Raw genomic sequence first — 16022 nt, 5'->3', positions numbered from 1 at the left:
CGCGGTACGGGAATGCACAGCAATGCCTGTGTGTAGTACGGAATAAAATGGACCCTGTCAGCACAGGCTGCGGAGAGGTGACTGCCGGGGTTGGCGGAGGCCGAGCGCCGCTCCCGTCGTTCTGCCTCCTCCCGTGGCAGGCTCGTGCGGCCTCCGAGCGCCTCGGCTGCCCACCCCCCCTCCCGGGCAGGCGCCCCCGTCCCCACCACCCACACCGGCCCGGGACTTTCCTCACCCACCCACCCCCCGCGCCGGCCCAGGGAGGCCGCACCCACCCCCCTCCCCCCCCCCCCCCGGCCCAGGCCGCGCACACACACACACACACCCCCCCACACACCATCCCCGCCGGCCCAGGCAGGCCTCCCCGCGCCGGTCCAGGCAGGCCGCCCGCCGTGTGACCCCGCTGCTGCCGTCACCTCCGGTTCCGGCTGCGGTGGCGGCCGGCGGCCGCCATGAGCTGGGCGCTTGGCCGCTGGCGGTGAGGTGGGGGCGTGGGGCCGGGGTGGCGGCCGCCGCTCCGCGCTCTGACCCGTGTGTCTTTGCAGGGTGCGGCGGCCCCTGCGCCTGCCGGACCCCCGGCGGTGGCTGGCGCGGCGGCGGGACCCGGAGGGCGCGGAGGCGGAGGGCGCGGAGGCGGAGGGCGGGGGGGCCATCCCCTTCTCTGCCAGCAAGGCCAGCCCGCGGGTGTGGAGCGTCAGCCGGTCCATGGGGAGCGACCACGAGCGGCCGTGGGTGAAGGTGCTGCCGCTCAGCCTGCTGGGCTCCGCGCTGCTGCTCTGGTGCGCGCTCAGGGAGGAAACCGAGATCGACCAGCGGCTGGAAGCGATTTTCTCCGGTCAGAGCGCGGAGCCGCTGGACGTGGCCCGAGAGAGCGACGCAGCCCCGCAGCCGCGGGGGGGGCAGTGAGGGCGGGAGCGCGGCCGCGGTGCCGGTGCTGCCGGGCGGTGGCTGCCGTTGCCCTCCGCGCTGCCAGCCCGCCCGCCGCCTTGGCTCGCAGGCGCCAGCCCTGCCGGTACCGCGTTCGGTGCTGGCCCTAACGCAGCGATTCACACTGGCAGCGCCAGGAGTAGCTTCCTCGTGCGTTGCACGGTGGGGATGAGCGGGATGTACTGCTGCACATCAACGTGCCTTTGAAGATACGTTTCATACAACCCATCTCTTTTCCATGGATCGTGTCTCTTAGATGCACGGTGTATTAAACTATGAAAGCTGTAAGCCTGTAAAATTGCCACTGAGGGTGACCTTCATTTGACATGTTGCGAGGCACAGAGTCTGTTCAGCTTATATTGAAGACAACTGTAAATGTATGATTCATTAATACAGGATTCTTTTGTGTCCTGATTATTATTATTTTTTAATTCTACTAAATAACGTAGAAATTGCCACCTTCAACCCCTTCTTGTTCATGAGTGATTGCTTTCTGGACTGAAGTTTTTAGGCATGGCTGATTGAGGTGGTCATTGTTGGCAGAGGTTCTTGAAGGGAATCAAAGCAATTGGCTTGCACCGCACTGGGGAAGAAACCCCTGGTTTTGCTGAACAATCTAGTATGGAATTGTTTGTACAGATTCATATATATTCAGACTTGGACACTTGAGACTTCTTGGAGAGGAAGACTCAAAGCTACTAATACGATTTCGTCCCCTTCAAAGGTAGAGGCATTTTTTTTCTTACTCTGAATTTTCAAGTGTAAAAATGCAAAACTCTGTGCCATTAAAATTCCCAAATTTGGCCGAAAGACAAAACGCCCCACAAAAACGAAGAAACCATGCACGGCAGCTCTATCGCTGCAGGCCGGAGCTGCAGGAGCTGACCTAGCGCACACCTCTGTGGCTCCCCACCTTGCCGCAGGGCACCTGCGGCTGTGACGTGTGGAATTAAACCCTATAACTCAGGATAGGTTATAAAGCAGGCATGTGTAATTCACCGGCGGGCATCAGGGTGGATAATTCCAAAAGTACCTGCTGCCCCGACTTCTTTGTGCAGGTGTTATTTAAAGTATACACTCATACATATTCAATAGATGCCCGAGAATAGGTTGGATTAGGATAATTAGTCTACCGAGAAGTCATTAACATAAGTTTCCTCCCATTTGCGTTTGCGCACTGTCTCCTGGTGGTGCTCGCGGAGGTCGTTGTGGATGAAGGCTTAGGAGTCCGCCTCGCTCGGAACTTTTCACCTTCGCTCTTCGCGCAGACTCAGTCGTGTCTTGAGGTTTTTTTCAAACCATAAAACAGGACAGGTCCAGTTTTCCTATCTCAAGGTACTGATGTTCGCATACCGGTGTCGTCTTATCGGCACACAGAGCATCCCAGGTTCACCTTATCAGTACAGAGGGCCCCAGGACCGGGCCTAATTTGCAAAGTCATACTGTGAAGCTCCTCGCCTCATTTGCCAAGTCACACTATGAAACTCCTTTTTGTACACACAATGAGAGTTTTAATTATTCTAAGTTTTCCATATCCTGTTAATCTAGTTATTTCTAAGCATTCTATCCGCTGCCCCGGATGGTGGCCGGCGAGTGGTCGCCGCTGGGCGGGCGCTGCCGCACGGTGCGTGATTCCCTGGGATTCGGCGCTTGCAGCGCGCTGCGAGCGGGGGGCGGCCGGCGGGCGGCGGAGCGGCCCCGGGATGCGGTGACGGCCCGGCAGAGCCGCCGCCCGGAGCCGCTGTTCCCGCCTTGCCGGAGGGGCTGGAGCTGCCCTTGAGAGGCCGTGACAGGCGGTTAATGAAGAGCCCCCGCCTGCGGAACTGCTCTCGTCGTCCCTTGCTTGTAAGGTGCTGGAAACTCGCAAACGGTTTGTCTGCGGCGTCTCGTTACAGGGCAGGGGGCAGCTCCGCGCGCTGACCCCCCAGACACACTGACACCTCACCACCACCACCCTCAGGCCTTGGAGGGGCCACGCCGTGCGGTCCCGCTTCTGGCCGGGACAGGGGGTACGGAGGAGCCCCGCGGGTAGGGGCGGCCGTGCCGGAGCCCCGGAGCGGGGGGGCCCGGGGCCTGTGTCGTGCGGCTCGCGCGCTGCTGCCGGGGCGGGCCGGGTCCGCGCCTGCGCCGTGCTGACCGACGGGGAAGATGCCGTCGGTTTCGAAAGCAGTGTCGCGGGGCGGCTGGGCCGGCGGGTCCCCGCAGACCGAGCAGCCGACACATTATACGTAGGTACCGCGTCTCGGCGACGCCCTGCACCCCGAGAACCGGCGCCATGCGGGGGGTGGGGTGCCGCAGGGCCCGGTCTGAGGGCCCGTCCGTGTGCCAGGCCTGCTCCGCGCGGCCTCCTGCGCCAGCGGCTCCGTGCGGGGGCTCCGGGCCGCCCCCGCCGCGGGAAGGAAGGCGCGCTCCGGCCCGGCCAGGCGGAGGGCCCGGGCTCGGCTGGCTGCAGCGCGCCTGCGGCCGGTTCCGCGCCTGCGGCCCGCGCTGTCCCCCGCGGCGTCCGGGGACCGCCTTCCCCGCGCCGTGACAGGGGTCGTTCCGCCTCCGCCGGGTGCTGCACGGCCCGTCTCGGCGCCAGCCTCACCCCCAGGCCGCGGGACGCTGCCGCGGTAATTTTTGCGGCGCCCCCCGTGCGGAAAGACAGCCCTGTGCGCTCGCCATCCCCTGCCGCCCCTCCGCCTTCTGACACGCTCTGTAGGGTCCCTGCCGCCCCCCAGCACTGGTGACAGCCCCTCTCCTGCAGGACCGTGTGCTCCCCGCAAATGCAGAATAATTTATCACGGAACTGTGGCATCCATTCGCTCGCACCGCCTTGTCGTCACTTCTGTAGTGCCAGGTTTCCCGCACTAGAACGCAGCCACTTACCCAGACACTGCTACAGCCCCTCCTGCAGCCCTTAACGGCCAAAAATTTTATACTGTATTATTGATACTTTTTTCCCCTCCCTACTGTCCTGGATAATTCAGAAATTCTTCTCCAAACTCAGATGTGCTCCACAACTCTGTGTAATTACATCCCCTGTGTGCCACTTTCAGCACCTGAGAACAAAAATGTGCACTTTATTCTTTAAAGTCCTTCCCTTTGCCTGCACCCTTAGCTCCCCTGCAGCCTGTCACACGTTCCGTGTCCTATTAGAAACCTCTGTGAGCTCTAAAGTTCTGCAGAGCTCCAGTATTGCCCTTCTTTTGCAAATACTCCATGAATTTAGCAATGTAATGAACTTGCTAATTGGCTAATAGACATATAAACTGAGGCAGGGGAGATGCTGGTTTATGTCCTTTGACACATGCTGCAGCAGTGTCCACCTGGTATGATGTCCATAGCCTGTGGAAAGAAGTACCAGCCTTCCTCAGCAGCCTCTGCGCCCTGCATGCTGCTGGCGAGGGGTGGTCTCACTAGTCAAAGACCACAGACTGTCCCAGCACAAATGTCACAGTTGCTAAAGCAAGTTTGCTGAAGTTCTCTCTTGGCCCTTGGTCATAACCTTCATAAAGCTCTTTTGACCATCTAGCCTTTTATATAGCTTGTCCACATTCTGGGAATGTTGTGATTAAGGACTAATGTTTAAATTAGATGCGGTGTTTAGCTAAAATAGCCTTTGTAGGACTATTTGGTGTGGTAGCAAGCAATAGGAATGGTCATTCACGTAACTTGTTGGATTTATAATCTCTGTTGGGTGGTTACTAGGACAATATTCTCAATACTGTGCTTTTTAAATTAATGTATATATTTGACTTTAGTTACAAAACATAGTATAATTTGCCAGGCGTTCCACTGTATTTTATTAGTAATGCATCTGTCATAAAAAATAAAGTCACTTGTATTCAACAGCTAAATAGTAAATTGTGCATAGGAGCTAAAACTGTATGCAGGTACAGTCGTACAATTTTTCATGGGCTGTGTGCGCTGAATTGTCAAGTGCCCTGTTAATACTGTAAAAATGTGCCTCCAATAAGATAAACTTGTAACACAGTTTAATTTTTTTAGGTATCTAAAGGAATTTAGGACAGAGCAGTGCCCCCTATTTTTGCAGCACAAGTGTACCCAGCACAGACCATTTACCTGTTTTCATTGGCATTTCCTAAATCAGCGTCGTCGTAGACCTATACGAAGGCGTGATGGGACTTTTAACTACAGTCCAGATGTTTATTGTACAAAATATGATGAGACTACAGGAATCTGCCCAGATGGAGATGAGTAAGTGATTTCTTTCAGTCCTAGGTGTTTATAGTATTATCAATGACATTAAGGAAAAATGCTAATTTCTCCTTAGTGAAAATGATCAATAGAATCCTGCTGCAGTTTATTGGAAAACACATTTCTATAAGTGATTTCTCAATTTTTGGCACATACATTTTTATATAAGCATGTATTCTTTAGGCTATCATAGAGTTAGAAGTATGATTTTGTGTTTTGATGATCTTTAAAGCATAACACAAGAAAGTAGTGTTCTGCTAGTATTGTTCCTGCACTTTTGTGCTAGTATTGTTGCTTTTTTTTCTTTTTTTCAGTTGTGCTTCCTTTTTCTCTTGACAGCTAGGTGCAAATTGTACTGTATAGAGGTGGTTTCAAGATTTTAAACTTATGTAAGTTTTCTGAAGAATGATGGGTAGTGGAGGAGAATGACTGTTTCATGATACTTCTAGTGAGAACAAGCAAAGGAGTTTGCTGATAGTTGTATGGCTAGCCTGTCTGTGTGCATTTCCATGTACATGTGTCTCTTCTAGGTGAGGCCTACAGAGGGTCTTCAGTAAACTTGGGGAGGGGTAGAAGTTTTACAGAGATGGAAATGAGCAGATGGTATGGTTAGCAGGCATACGGAGAGGGACTGGGCGTGTTGTGGTCATGTCAGAGGAGCTTCATCTGCACTGATGGAAGCAAGGAAGGACTTCTGACAAAAAAATATGCAGGAGAACAGCCAGGAAGTATGTAGTTTCTGCTAGTTACCTGTTTTAAACATTGAAGATTAATTATTTTGGTTACTATATTGCAGAGCAGCACTTGTCCCAGATCAGGTATCTTTTGTGTTACAGGCTGTAGTAACAGAAGAAAAAAGTGGATTTTTCCCAGAGGCTTCAGAAACTGAACAAAGATAAGGGAAGGTAAACAACAAAAATGCACTGGGCAGCATGACAATTTTGAGTACCAAGCTTAAGTGATATAAACAGCAAAAAATGACTCTGAGGGATGATTTAAAAGAGAACAATTTAGTTACCTTTTCAGGTGTTTGTAAAGCATTCCTGCCCATCCTGGGGCAGTGTGGGCAGTTCTTTGAAAATCAACAGATGAGGATAATGGATGCTTTTGTATGTCATGGATTGGTTGGCAACAAAAATTGACCTTTCATGACTGAGTGATAGATACTGATTCTAAAGGAGAAAAAAGGAAGCCATGTTTTAAAAGGGTATTAGCTGGACAAGATTGAATTGTTAGAAGCAAGTAGTAAGAGAAAATATTTCAATAACTGAGATGTGAGATGGAAACCTTTTTCCTGCAATTGGATTGGAAGAGTTGTCCCCACCAGCTGCTGAAGGTTAGGAGCCTAATGGTTAGAAGCCTAAATGACAAACAGGGTGGTTGTATTGTCTGGTATAATGGAAGTGCAGAGGACTTGGCAGAAGTAAGACCAGTAGTGGGATTCATACCTCTGGTTTAGTCTGTTGTGCTTACAGTTTGAATTAAATCAGTAGGTTTAGGAGCTATCAGCAAAGGGGTGGTAGTTTTCAGGTTTGTTTTTTAAGGTGAAATTGCCCAGACGTAGAAGAGTAAGAGCAGGGACTGAGGCTGGAGTCCTGTAAGACCCCTCACCAGAGGCATAAAAGGATGTTGAAGGTGGAAGATAAAGCTCCAGGAGGGATTGAGAGGAAAGTGTAAAGGTAACTGAATTCCCATAAACAAGGAGAACAGTGTTTCAAGGGGAGAAAACTGAGTAAAACAGACAGTAAATTAAGAAAATGAAGACAGATGCAAGCGGAGAAAATGGAGCCTGATTTCTTTGGCTCAGTTATAAGGTGAAATTATCAGAGACATTTGTGAGAAGAGTTTCAGCTGAACTGTGGAGACCTTGTTTTAGTTCTGATCCCGAGAACTGGTGGCTAGAAATGGCTGTCAGCTCTTGTGAGTTGATAGCTGATTGAAGTTACAGTGGAAGAGAAGAGGCATACAGGGCAAAGAGTTGGGAGAGGCAAGGGAGGTCAAAGGTAACTTTCTTACTGGTAGGTGATGCTGGAGCATGTTGGTAGTGGCAGGAGAAAAAAAAGGAGGGAAATGCCAACATTTCTGAGGACATGCTTACAGTGTGGCAGCTTTCCTGTTTCAGAACTCAGCAAAAGATTATTTTTTGACCCTGGTTTGTCTTCTGCCTAAAATTTAGTCTTTTATTTGGAGCAACTTCAGATTCTTGTAGAAATAGGTTATAACCAGTAGTGTCAGGACACCTTTGTTTTAAGCTATCTGTGACAACATATTGGTACTTTTTTAGCTTTTATCTATGTCTCTGTTCCTCTGTTCTGCTTGTCTGAATACACAGTTAGGTTAATGCAGCCTGTGAGTTGATACAGCGCTAGTGGGAAAGGTAGAGTGATGACACCCATAACGGTTCTCAGGAACATACTTTCAAGAAAGTTGAAGTAGAAATTGTTGGTTTCACCAAGGCTTGACTGTGGTATATCTTTCCAAAGTTAAACTTGGAATGAAAGGAAGCCCAAAAACTGTAAAGCTGTTTAGAAAAGGGCTTTTCTAAGGGTAGCAAATTACAACAATCTGTTCTAAGGAAAGGCCTGTGAGAAAGACTAGATTACTTGCAGAGTTAGGAGCATATATTTTGAGCATTGAATAGTGTTCCTCCCAATTTCGCAAGGGAGAAGAGAATTGATACTTTTTAAAAATCTGATGTGTTTTTCAGCCATTTTAGTCAACTGCAATGTCAGATTCTAAATTAGAAGATTATTTTGGATATCTGTAAAGGAAGTCTGCTCTAAGTGAATGAATTACAGAAGCCTACTACAGAAGAGCACTTCAAGTAATCATAGGAAAAAATGTTAGTGCTTCAAGGTTGAGCAGAAGTAGAACTATGTAGTTGTTTTCATACACTTAAGAACATCTAGCATTACCCTTTACACTGGAACTGTTTTATTCTTAAAGGATATTTTTGGAATGTTTATGATGTGAATTAAGAAGAGTGTGGAAAGGAAAAACTACATTTCAGTAACCAGTTAACCTTTTATGTTTTTCTGAATATATGTTCTGTTTCATGATACATACATCTACTGACTTTGAATGATGCTTTTACTTTGTGAGATCTGGATACAGAAAACAAGGGTGATTTTAATAGTTAGATGTTGTGTGTAGACTCCAATAATGGAAAAATACAGAGTAAGTAATGTTCTTTACTGATTCATGTTTACCAAGTCAGGATTCTGTCCAGTTATTTTAAACTGGGAGATGGTGTAGAAATACGGACCATGAAATAGATTTATTATTCTGCCTGGAAAGTTGTGGGGTTTTTTTAATAAAAATATTTGTTCCTAAGAAATAAGTGGTGTGTGAACAACCTTAGTACCAAACTGTGGTACGTGAGAACAAGTTCATCAGTTTGCAGCCATGTAATCTGATGATAATTAGCCATTTTAAATCAAAAGACTAGTCTTGTTTAAAACTGTATTACAATGGTTTATGCTCCATTCCATTAATAAAGTGAAGGTAAGATCTAACAACCCTCTAGTTCAGGGGTCCTCAAACTACGGCCCACAGGCCAGATACGGCCCCCCAGGGTCCTCAATCCGGCCCCCGGTGTTTACAGACACACCCCCCCGCCGGGGGCTGGGGGAGGAAACCAAGCAGCCGCAGATGACCTCCTGCCCCTTCATCCGCACCAGCCCCCTGTTTAAAAAGTTTGAGGACCCCTGCTCTAGTTAATTAAAGGCTGAGTAGAACATCTGTTCTGCGGGTGTTTCAGCGCATTGACTTGGTTTGATAATATGTGTAAGTACTATCTGCTATTCTAAAAGCTGCTTTTGTTAGGGGCTTTTGCCTTTCTGACTAATGATTCTGTGATGACCTACAGCTGATCAAGATGTCTGTGGTTAATAGCATATGTATTATTGTGGTACTGTATGATTAACACACTTTTATGTAAAACATACACATGCAAAATTGATGCCATCATTTCTGCTCTTTGAGGTTTGCATGCTGTTTAGTCCCCCTGAGTTACCTTTACAACTAGCCCTTTTGTAGTTCTTTACAAGTCTTAGGCAAAATTCAGCTAACAAACTGTCCCAGTCATGCTAGATCACCTCATTAAAGCACTCTGTTATTTTCTGGATGAGGACTTCACCTCTTACGGGAGTCTTTAGGCAGCTGGCAAAATGTGCAGTAGGAAAACTGTGTTTTCAATAAAATTCAGATTTCATTAGTCATTGATGCACAAGTATTGAGTCTTAGGGCAAACAAACCTAGGTTTAATTCAGCAGAAGAGTCTGGTGACCCAGTTTATAGTTCTTCCCCAGCTTGTTTTTGGAATGTGTTGTCTTTTTGTGGGAAAAATTGTGACCTGGGTATTTTTCCCTCTGTCACATTGCATACAAGTTGTGGCTAGCTTGTGTGACAAGCTATGTCTTCTTGTCTTATGTTCCATTGAATTGTCTTTTTTTTTTTGTCTTTCCATTAAACAGTTATTTAAAAAAAATGGATGGCTTTAACTTTTTTTTTTTTTTTTTTACCTCCACTGATAAGAGGATTTTGTTAGGGAAAAATTGCAGATATTTAAGCAAAAATGTTTGCCCTCTGATAAGGAACCATGGACTTAGAGACAAGCAATGAGATGTAAACACCTGTACAGTTCTTGCATGGAAGATAAAACGTTTAATTCTTGTTTTCAAAAGGAACAAGCAAACAATTAGATGAAAATGGAGGCATGAACTTTATGCATAAGAACATGACAGAGTATTCATTCACCTTTGTGAGGTGTGCATGTATGAGTGAAAGATTAGAGTTTGTAATTGAGTCCGCTGGGAAAATGGAAACATTTGACCACTGCAAAGATTCTGCTAGTGGTGGGACAGTTAGCAATAACAAAAATACAGCCTCAGATGGCATTTCCTCTTGTTTAGAGTTCCGTACAGGACTAGTGCTGGCAAAAGTATCTGATTGACTCTTGTGAGTTTTCTCATTTTTTCCATATTGGTAGCAATTCTAGAACAGGAGGGCTGCATCAGTGATATTCACACATCAAAAAGAATTTCTCACAAAGTTCCTATGAGGCACTGTAAGGGACCCAGCAAAGACTGCATCCCATGTAGAGCAGAGAAGTGTGGAAGAGCTGCTTTCAGATCCCGAGTGCAGACTGTGCTCCATCTTACACTGACAAAATGAGAGATAGCGCTGAATTTGGCATACCTAGTCTTCCCACTAATTAATTCTGTTGGTATTTAAAGAGATAGGTACAAATCACTACCTGCAGCCCATTTGTCATCATTAACAGAATGCTGGTTTTAGATTCCTACAAGGAAGCAACTTGATTCTCAGAAATCATAAACAGTATCAATTCCTAGAAGTCAGCACAAGCTGCAGGTGTTCTGCACAGCAGGAAAAATACATGATTTTGATGTAAATATGTGAATACCAGACTTGTAAGTATTTGCAAACAGTTGCATTTGTTTAGTCTGGTTTCTAAATAACCTTTTTTGAATATAGTAAATGGTGCTTACACCAGCATAAAGTCTTGTGAGTGTTAAAGTCTATTTAGTGCTTTGCTATTCTCCCTCCATTCAAATTAAAATATTTCTGTGGGACTTTTGATTTGTTGCCCTGTATCATTCACTTAAGCTTTTTGGTGCATTTTCTTTTTACTTTGGGGTGGGGGAAAGTAGTTTTTGGAGATAAGTATTTTTTCAAAACCAGCAGAGACCAAAATTAATTACACTGAAATAAAGTGGGAGAGAACAGACATCCCTGTGCATATATTTTTGTGTGTTTTTTTAAATTTGTTTACTATTGGTAGTTGGAATTATAATCCACATGTGATGCTAGCCATTTTAAAGTACAGACTGTAACTCACATAGTTCTGTCTGAAAAAGTTAGTATATATGATCAAAGGTGTACTGCTGATATAAAAGTTGTTCTCTGTCTTTTAATAGAAGAGTCATTTTAGATATCCCCTGAGATTGTTCTGTAAGTTCCATGACAATAAAGAGCAGGCAGGAAAAAAACAATCATGCTTCAAGTACCCCTTGATTTTAGATGATGATAACATTAAAAAAACCCAACTTGTACCTATTAGTGTAGAAGTTATTTGAGCTTGTATCAGTATGGAAGATGTTGTTCCTTAGCTCAGCTGGTATTGTTGCTTACGGGGGTGCTTGCTAGATTTATTAATAAAACCTCTGTGAGCCAGCCTGCTATAAATTCTTCTAACTTTAGCAGAGACTAAGAAATAATGTTTTTCATTTTGAAGCTGATCTGTGATGGTGGTTTGTTTGGGACAATTTTTGTTTTACAGTCCTGCAAAGTTACTGTTAAAAGTTAGTAAGAGCTAGAGCATAATTCAGAATTACATTAGTAAAAACAAAACTCAAAGCAGTGGTCTAACTTTCCTCTTTCTATTACGTAGTTGCCCTTACCTGCATCGAACAACAGGGGATACAGAAAGGAAGTACCATCTCAGATATTACAAGACTGGAACATGCATTCATGAAACAGATGCCCGGGGTCACTGTGTGAAGAATGGAATTCACTGTGCCTTTGCTCATGGTCCACATGACCTTAGACCACCAGTGTATGATATAAGGTAGTCTTGTTTCAAATTCTTCAGCCTAATTAACAGGAAATACCATGTCTGTTATCACTGCATACCAGAAAATGAAAAATATACTTGTTTCTGTAACTAAACATAAGAATACAGTTCACTGTGTATCATGATAGCAGATAGAAGCCCACTGGGAAGTAAAAATACTAAAGTTTTGTAACTTGCAATTTCAAGAGCTGTATATATAATTCTTATGACTGATAAAAAGACCAGATACTCTGCCTTTTGTCATTTATGCCTTGTAAATTTGTGTGTGGTTTTTACATTCACAAGTTTATGATTTTGTGTAAGCCATCTTTCAGGTTCTCAGCTTGCATGTTTGATATTTTGCCTACTGACGTTGCAGGTTTTTTAATTATGTTGTATTTTTTCATGTATAGGGTATCAGTATTATCTTCTGCCTCTGCAACTGTATAATCAAGTTATTGTCAAAAGAAGGTACTTAGTGAATCAGGGTAGTGGTAGGTATGAGTTTTAGCTGGGGCCAAAGCTGGAAGATAAGCATGTTGTTGGGAGGTATTATAAATGGGTGGAAGGGGAGCTCTTGCTACAGAAAGTGGTCTGTATATACTCAGTAGGAAAGGATTCCAATTTCCAGAGAGCTTTGAAGCCTTGGAGGGTCACAAGTATCGCTTACTGGACACTGGAAGAGCATTCTGGGGAAGTATCACTATACACTTGCCCTATTCTTATACTCTTCCCTAGGCATCTGCTATTGGCCACTGTTGGAAACAGGATTCCAGGCTAGATGAACATTTGATCTGAGCTGGTATGGCTGCTGTCTTATATCCTTACCTTTGTTATCCCTTATTCCCAACCATCTGTTGGGAGATGAAAACTCTCATTTCACAATACTTGTAGTAAAATTAGTGCCTTTTCAGTAGTTTTGTAATTACTTAAAGTCATATTTTGCCACAGAATTCCCTGCTGCATTCCCTGCTGCATTGTCACATACTGTTTAGTTATATATAGCTTTTCTTTCCAGAAGACTTCCTTCAGTTAGCTAGCTGATGGTTCTTCTGCAAGACATCTGTCCATTTTCTTCTTTTTGACTTTTCTTATTTAGCATACATGGCATGATGCCACATCAGTCTGAATACAGAATGCTTAGTATCTTTGCAATCCTTTTTATTGTATTAGGTAGAGGAGCCAACGTATAGCAAGACTGAAACCAAGCTCTGTTCTCTATGTGTCTTTTAATGTGTTACGTGATTGTTTATTGGTGATTGGCTATGTATAGAGCATCAGGAGGAGCTGAAGACATTGTGGCAGGAGTCTGTGTTTAACATCTTGAACCTACAAGTAGGCTGTCTCAAACCTCTTTGATATCTGTGAAAAACAGTCATGTGCCATTGCTTCTCCTGATTTCAGGCATCTGGCATTCATAAGGAAGTCCAAAGTGTTGGATCTTGTTTTTTCTTTGGTGGTCGTTTTGCTTTACAATGGGACACAGGTGTTAGGGTTTCTTTATTTGTAAGTAAAGAGCAGAGAAGTAACAGTAGAATCACTGATGCGGACGTTAACTTTATTCGCCTTAATAACCTTGTTCTTCTACATATCCACCTTAAAGAAAAAACACTCTCCAGGAACTCTTTTCCTTCTCATTGCCTGCACCTTTTCTGAATCTGTAAAGGAAATATTTTGACTGTTTGAAGGGTTTTAGACTTGGCTTTATGTCTGTCTTGTCTTCCTTCCCTTTGAGATTTTTTTTTTTTGGAGGCTACTTGGGGTCTGGGAAGTTTTTGAAATTATATGTAAATTATATCATAACTAGTTACATTATAAACCACCACACCTTTCAGACTGCTCTTCAGAGATCCTGAGTAGAAATATTTTGGTGTAAGAGGTGAGCTCCTTGAATATTTGCGTCTAGAGAAAGCAGTGCCAATTGAAGATAGAGAGAGGCCTTTGATTCTCATAGAGTATTATAGATCCACCTCTGGTATTTGATTCCTCACCTTGTTTCTCTTTTGCTGCAAAGTATGTCTAATACAATTATGCTATAGTATCTTTTTTTAAAAAAATATATATCTTTTGTACTGATTTGCCATTGTTGAATCTCTGTACAGCTTAATTTTACTAAAATCGTGTAATAAAATTGTCTCAGATTTTTGGTAGAGGTTTCATACTAGTCATACAGTACCTTTTGGTTTGGTAGTAGTTGTTCTGCAGCAAGCTTGTGGTTGCTTACTTGCAAGCCAGTTGTAAATTCTTGCAGAAGAGGTTCCATTTCCTCATAACGCTTGCTGTTTGTTACTAGGTCTTCTGAACATCTCGACACTTTTCTTGCAAAATCTTGTGGTGAGCCAAAAGTAGTTCGGCTACTTTTATATGGTGTTGTAGTCAATAGCTATATTTTGTACCTTCCTTCAGTCATAACTTTTCCAAGGCATATAGTCTTTTGGTATTTAGTTCTCCCTCATAACGCAGTTCTTCTGTATTTCTGATCACCTTTATTGCCCTTTCTGTGTCTTTTTTAGTTCCACCATGTTCTGCGTGGCAGTGGAATATCAGAAATTAATAGCACATTCAAAATGTTAGCACACCAGCACACAGAGGTACATGTGGGCATTGCTGGTACAAACGTCGTCTGTGTACATAATGCCAGCATTCATTCCTTCATGTGTGCTCTTTGATTTGTATGACATGGCTATTCCTTATGATTGTTTGCCAGCTTCAGTGCAAGTAATGGTTTGAGATTCAGACAATTTACAATTTGGGCTTGTTAAGAGCTGGATTAAATGACAGAAGTTTGATAGACTTGGACAGGTTTATACTCGGGCAGATAGGATTACTGTAGCTATACAGTTTAGCAGTACTATTTTCTTTCCCCCATTCCAGAGAACTTCAGGCACAGGAAACTTTACAGAATGGGCAGCTAGGATGCGGTGATGGCATTCCAGATCTGCAACCAGGAATTTTAGCAAGCCAGGCAATGATTGAGAAGACCCTTAGTGAAGATCCAAGATGGCAGGGTAATGTTACCTCATCTCCTTTCTCCGTTTCCTTACTGATGCTTCTTCATCCAATTTGTTGATCCTGGGTCTTCACCTGGGAGAAGGTCAAAAACCTTTTTTAACAGAGTAAAGAATCAGTTTATATAAGTAATTTGGGTATTTGTGATCAAATGTCTGTCACATTTATATTCAGACTGCATTTTACAAATATTTTGTTTTGAAAATGTTTAATAGGTCTTTTTCAGTTTATATGATACAGGTGTTGCTAATCTGTCAATTGAATAAATGTTCTTAAGAGTCAGTAGGAGCTCTGTCTTGTGCTAAGTAGTAGTAATGATTAAAGTCTTCATTTTTGAGTCTAGTGGACTGTTACTCTTTGCTGAGCTTGACTAACAGGAATGAAGTAGAATATTAAACAGAAAATTGGAGCAGAATATTAAAACACAAGAATGTCTTGAAAGTGTGATACTAGATTTCTTAAAGTAAATCCAATTGCCCTAGTTCTCTTAAGGCTTTCAAAGCTAGTTTTCATGTTCTTGGTTTAGACTTGCTTATTATGTAGCCAAAGATATTAGTATCAATCAGATATTCTTAGAGCTCTTGCCCATATTTTACTTTAGAAAAGACTGCCAGTTAACAATTACTTTCACAAAATTCATGTGGGGACAGTAATACAGGAAGAGGTCACATGAAGATGCTGTCTCTAAGGAATTCAAGGGGAGATAATTGTGTGAAACTTGTGGCCTCTATATTTTTAAAGTCTGCAGGTAAGTTCCAACTATTTAAGTACTGATAATGCATAGAGCTTAATTGTCAGCTCTAGATCAAAAAATATTGGATGTTTGACGTAAAAAGACAGCAAAATTGAGTAACTACAAGCACTTTTATTGTGTTCCTTGCATTGTGACGGGTCTGTGGTTTATAATGTTGTATGGCTTCTGTCAATCCCTGTAAATCTGGTGAGATTGCACATAGTTTTTGGGGATTGAAAATCATCCAACTAGTGATTTCAGCCTGTTTTCCTAAGTCTTTAATAGAGCTATTGAAAATAACTGAACAAAGATAGAATCCATGTGATACTCTGATTAATAATCTTTGCCATTTGAAAGTACGTCATTAATGTTTCTTTGAGGATGTTTCATAGCTAGTTTTCCACAAAACCTACAGGAGTCTTGTAATATTGTGCAGTTTGTTTTTGAGAACATCTTAGGCTAAAAGGTTTGCTGAAATCAAGATACGTGACATTGACTGCTTCTGTTTTACCTACATCCATTTTCCTGCCTTAGGAAGAAGTGTGATTGGTTTAACATGATTTACTTCTCACAAACTCA

General features: G+C 44.0%; 2 protein-coding genes across 14 annotated transcripts in view; both read left to right on the top strand.

Moving 5' to 3' along the window:
• The first annotated feature begins 437 nt into the window (after positions 1-437).
• C4H16orf91 (chromosome 4 C16orf91 homolog) lies at positions 438-1325 on the top strand. Its single transcript, XM_037385638.1, has 2 exons — positions 438-478; positions 546-1325. The coding sequence occupies exons 1-2, from the start codon at positions 453-455 to the stop codon at positions 904-906; spliced, it is 387 nt and encodes a 128-aa protein (XP_037241535.1). The 5' UTR covers positions 438-452; the 3' UTR covers positions 907-1325.
• Positions 1326-1423: 98 nt separating this feature from the next.
• Positions 1424-16022, top strand: part of UNKL (unk like zinc finger) — a 60730-nt gene continuing 46131 nt past the window's right edge. For 2 of the 13 annotated variants that reach the window (XM_037385620.1, XM_037385618.1), the window contains exons 1-4: positions 2796-3155; positions 4918-5127; positions 11540-11716; positions 14576-14709. In XM_037385620.1, the coding sequence (XP_037241517.1) occupies positions 3076-3155; positions 4918-5127; positions 11540-11716; positions 14576-14709 (601 nt within the window). In that variant the 5' untranslated portion in view covers positions 2796-3075. The other 11 variants (XM_037385619.1, XM_037385629.1, XM_037385624.1 and 8 more) reach the window with 11 other exon arrangements.

The sequence above is a fragment of the Falco rusticolus genome, chromosome 4 (genome assembly GCF_015220075.1).
Source record: "Falco rusticolus isolate bFalRus1 chromosome 4, bFalRus1.pri, whole genome shotgun sequence".
NCBI classification, from domain to species: Eukaryota; Metazoa; Chordata; class Aves; order Falconiformes; family Falconidae; genus Falco; species Falco rusticolus.
Note: the sequence above shows the minus strand (reverse complement) of the source record. Positions and strands in the feature narration are given on the sequence as shown.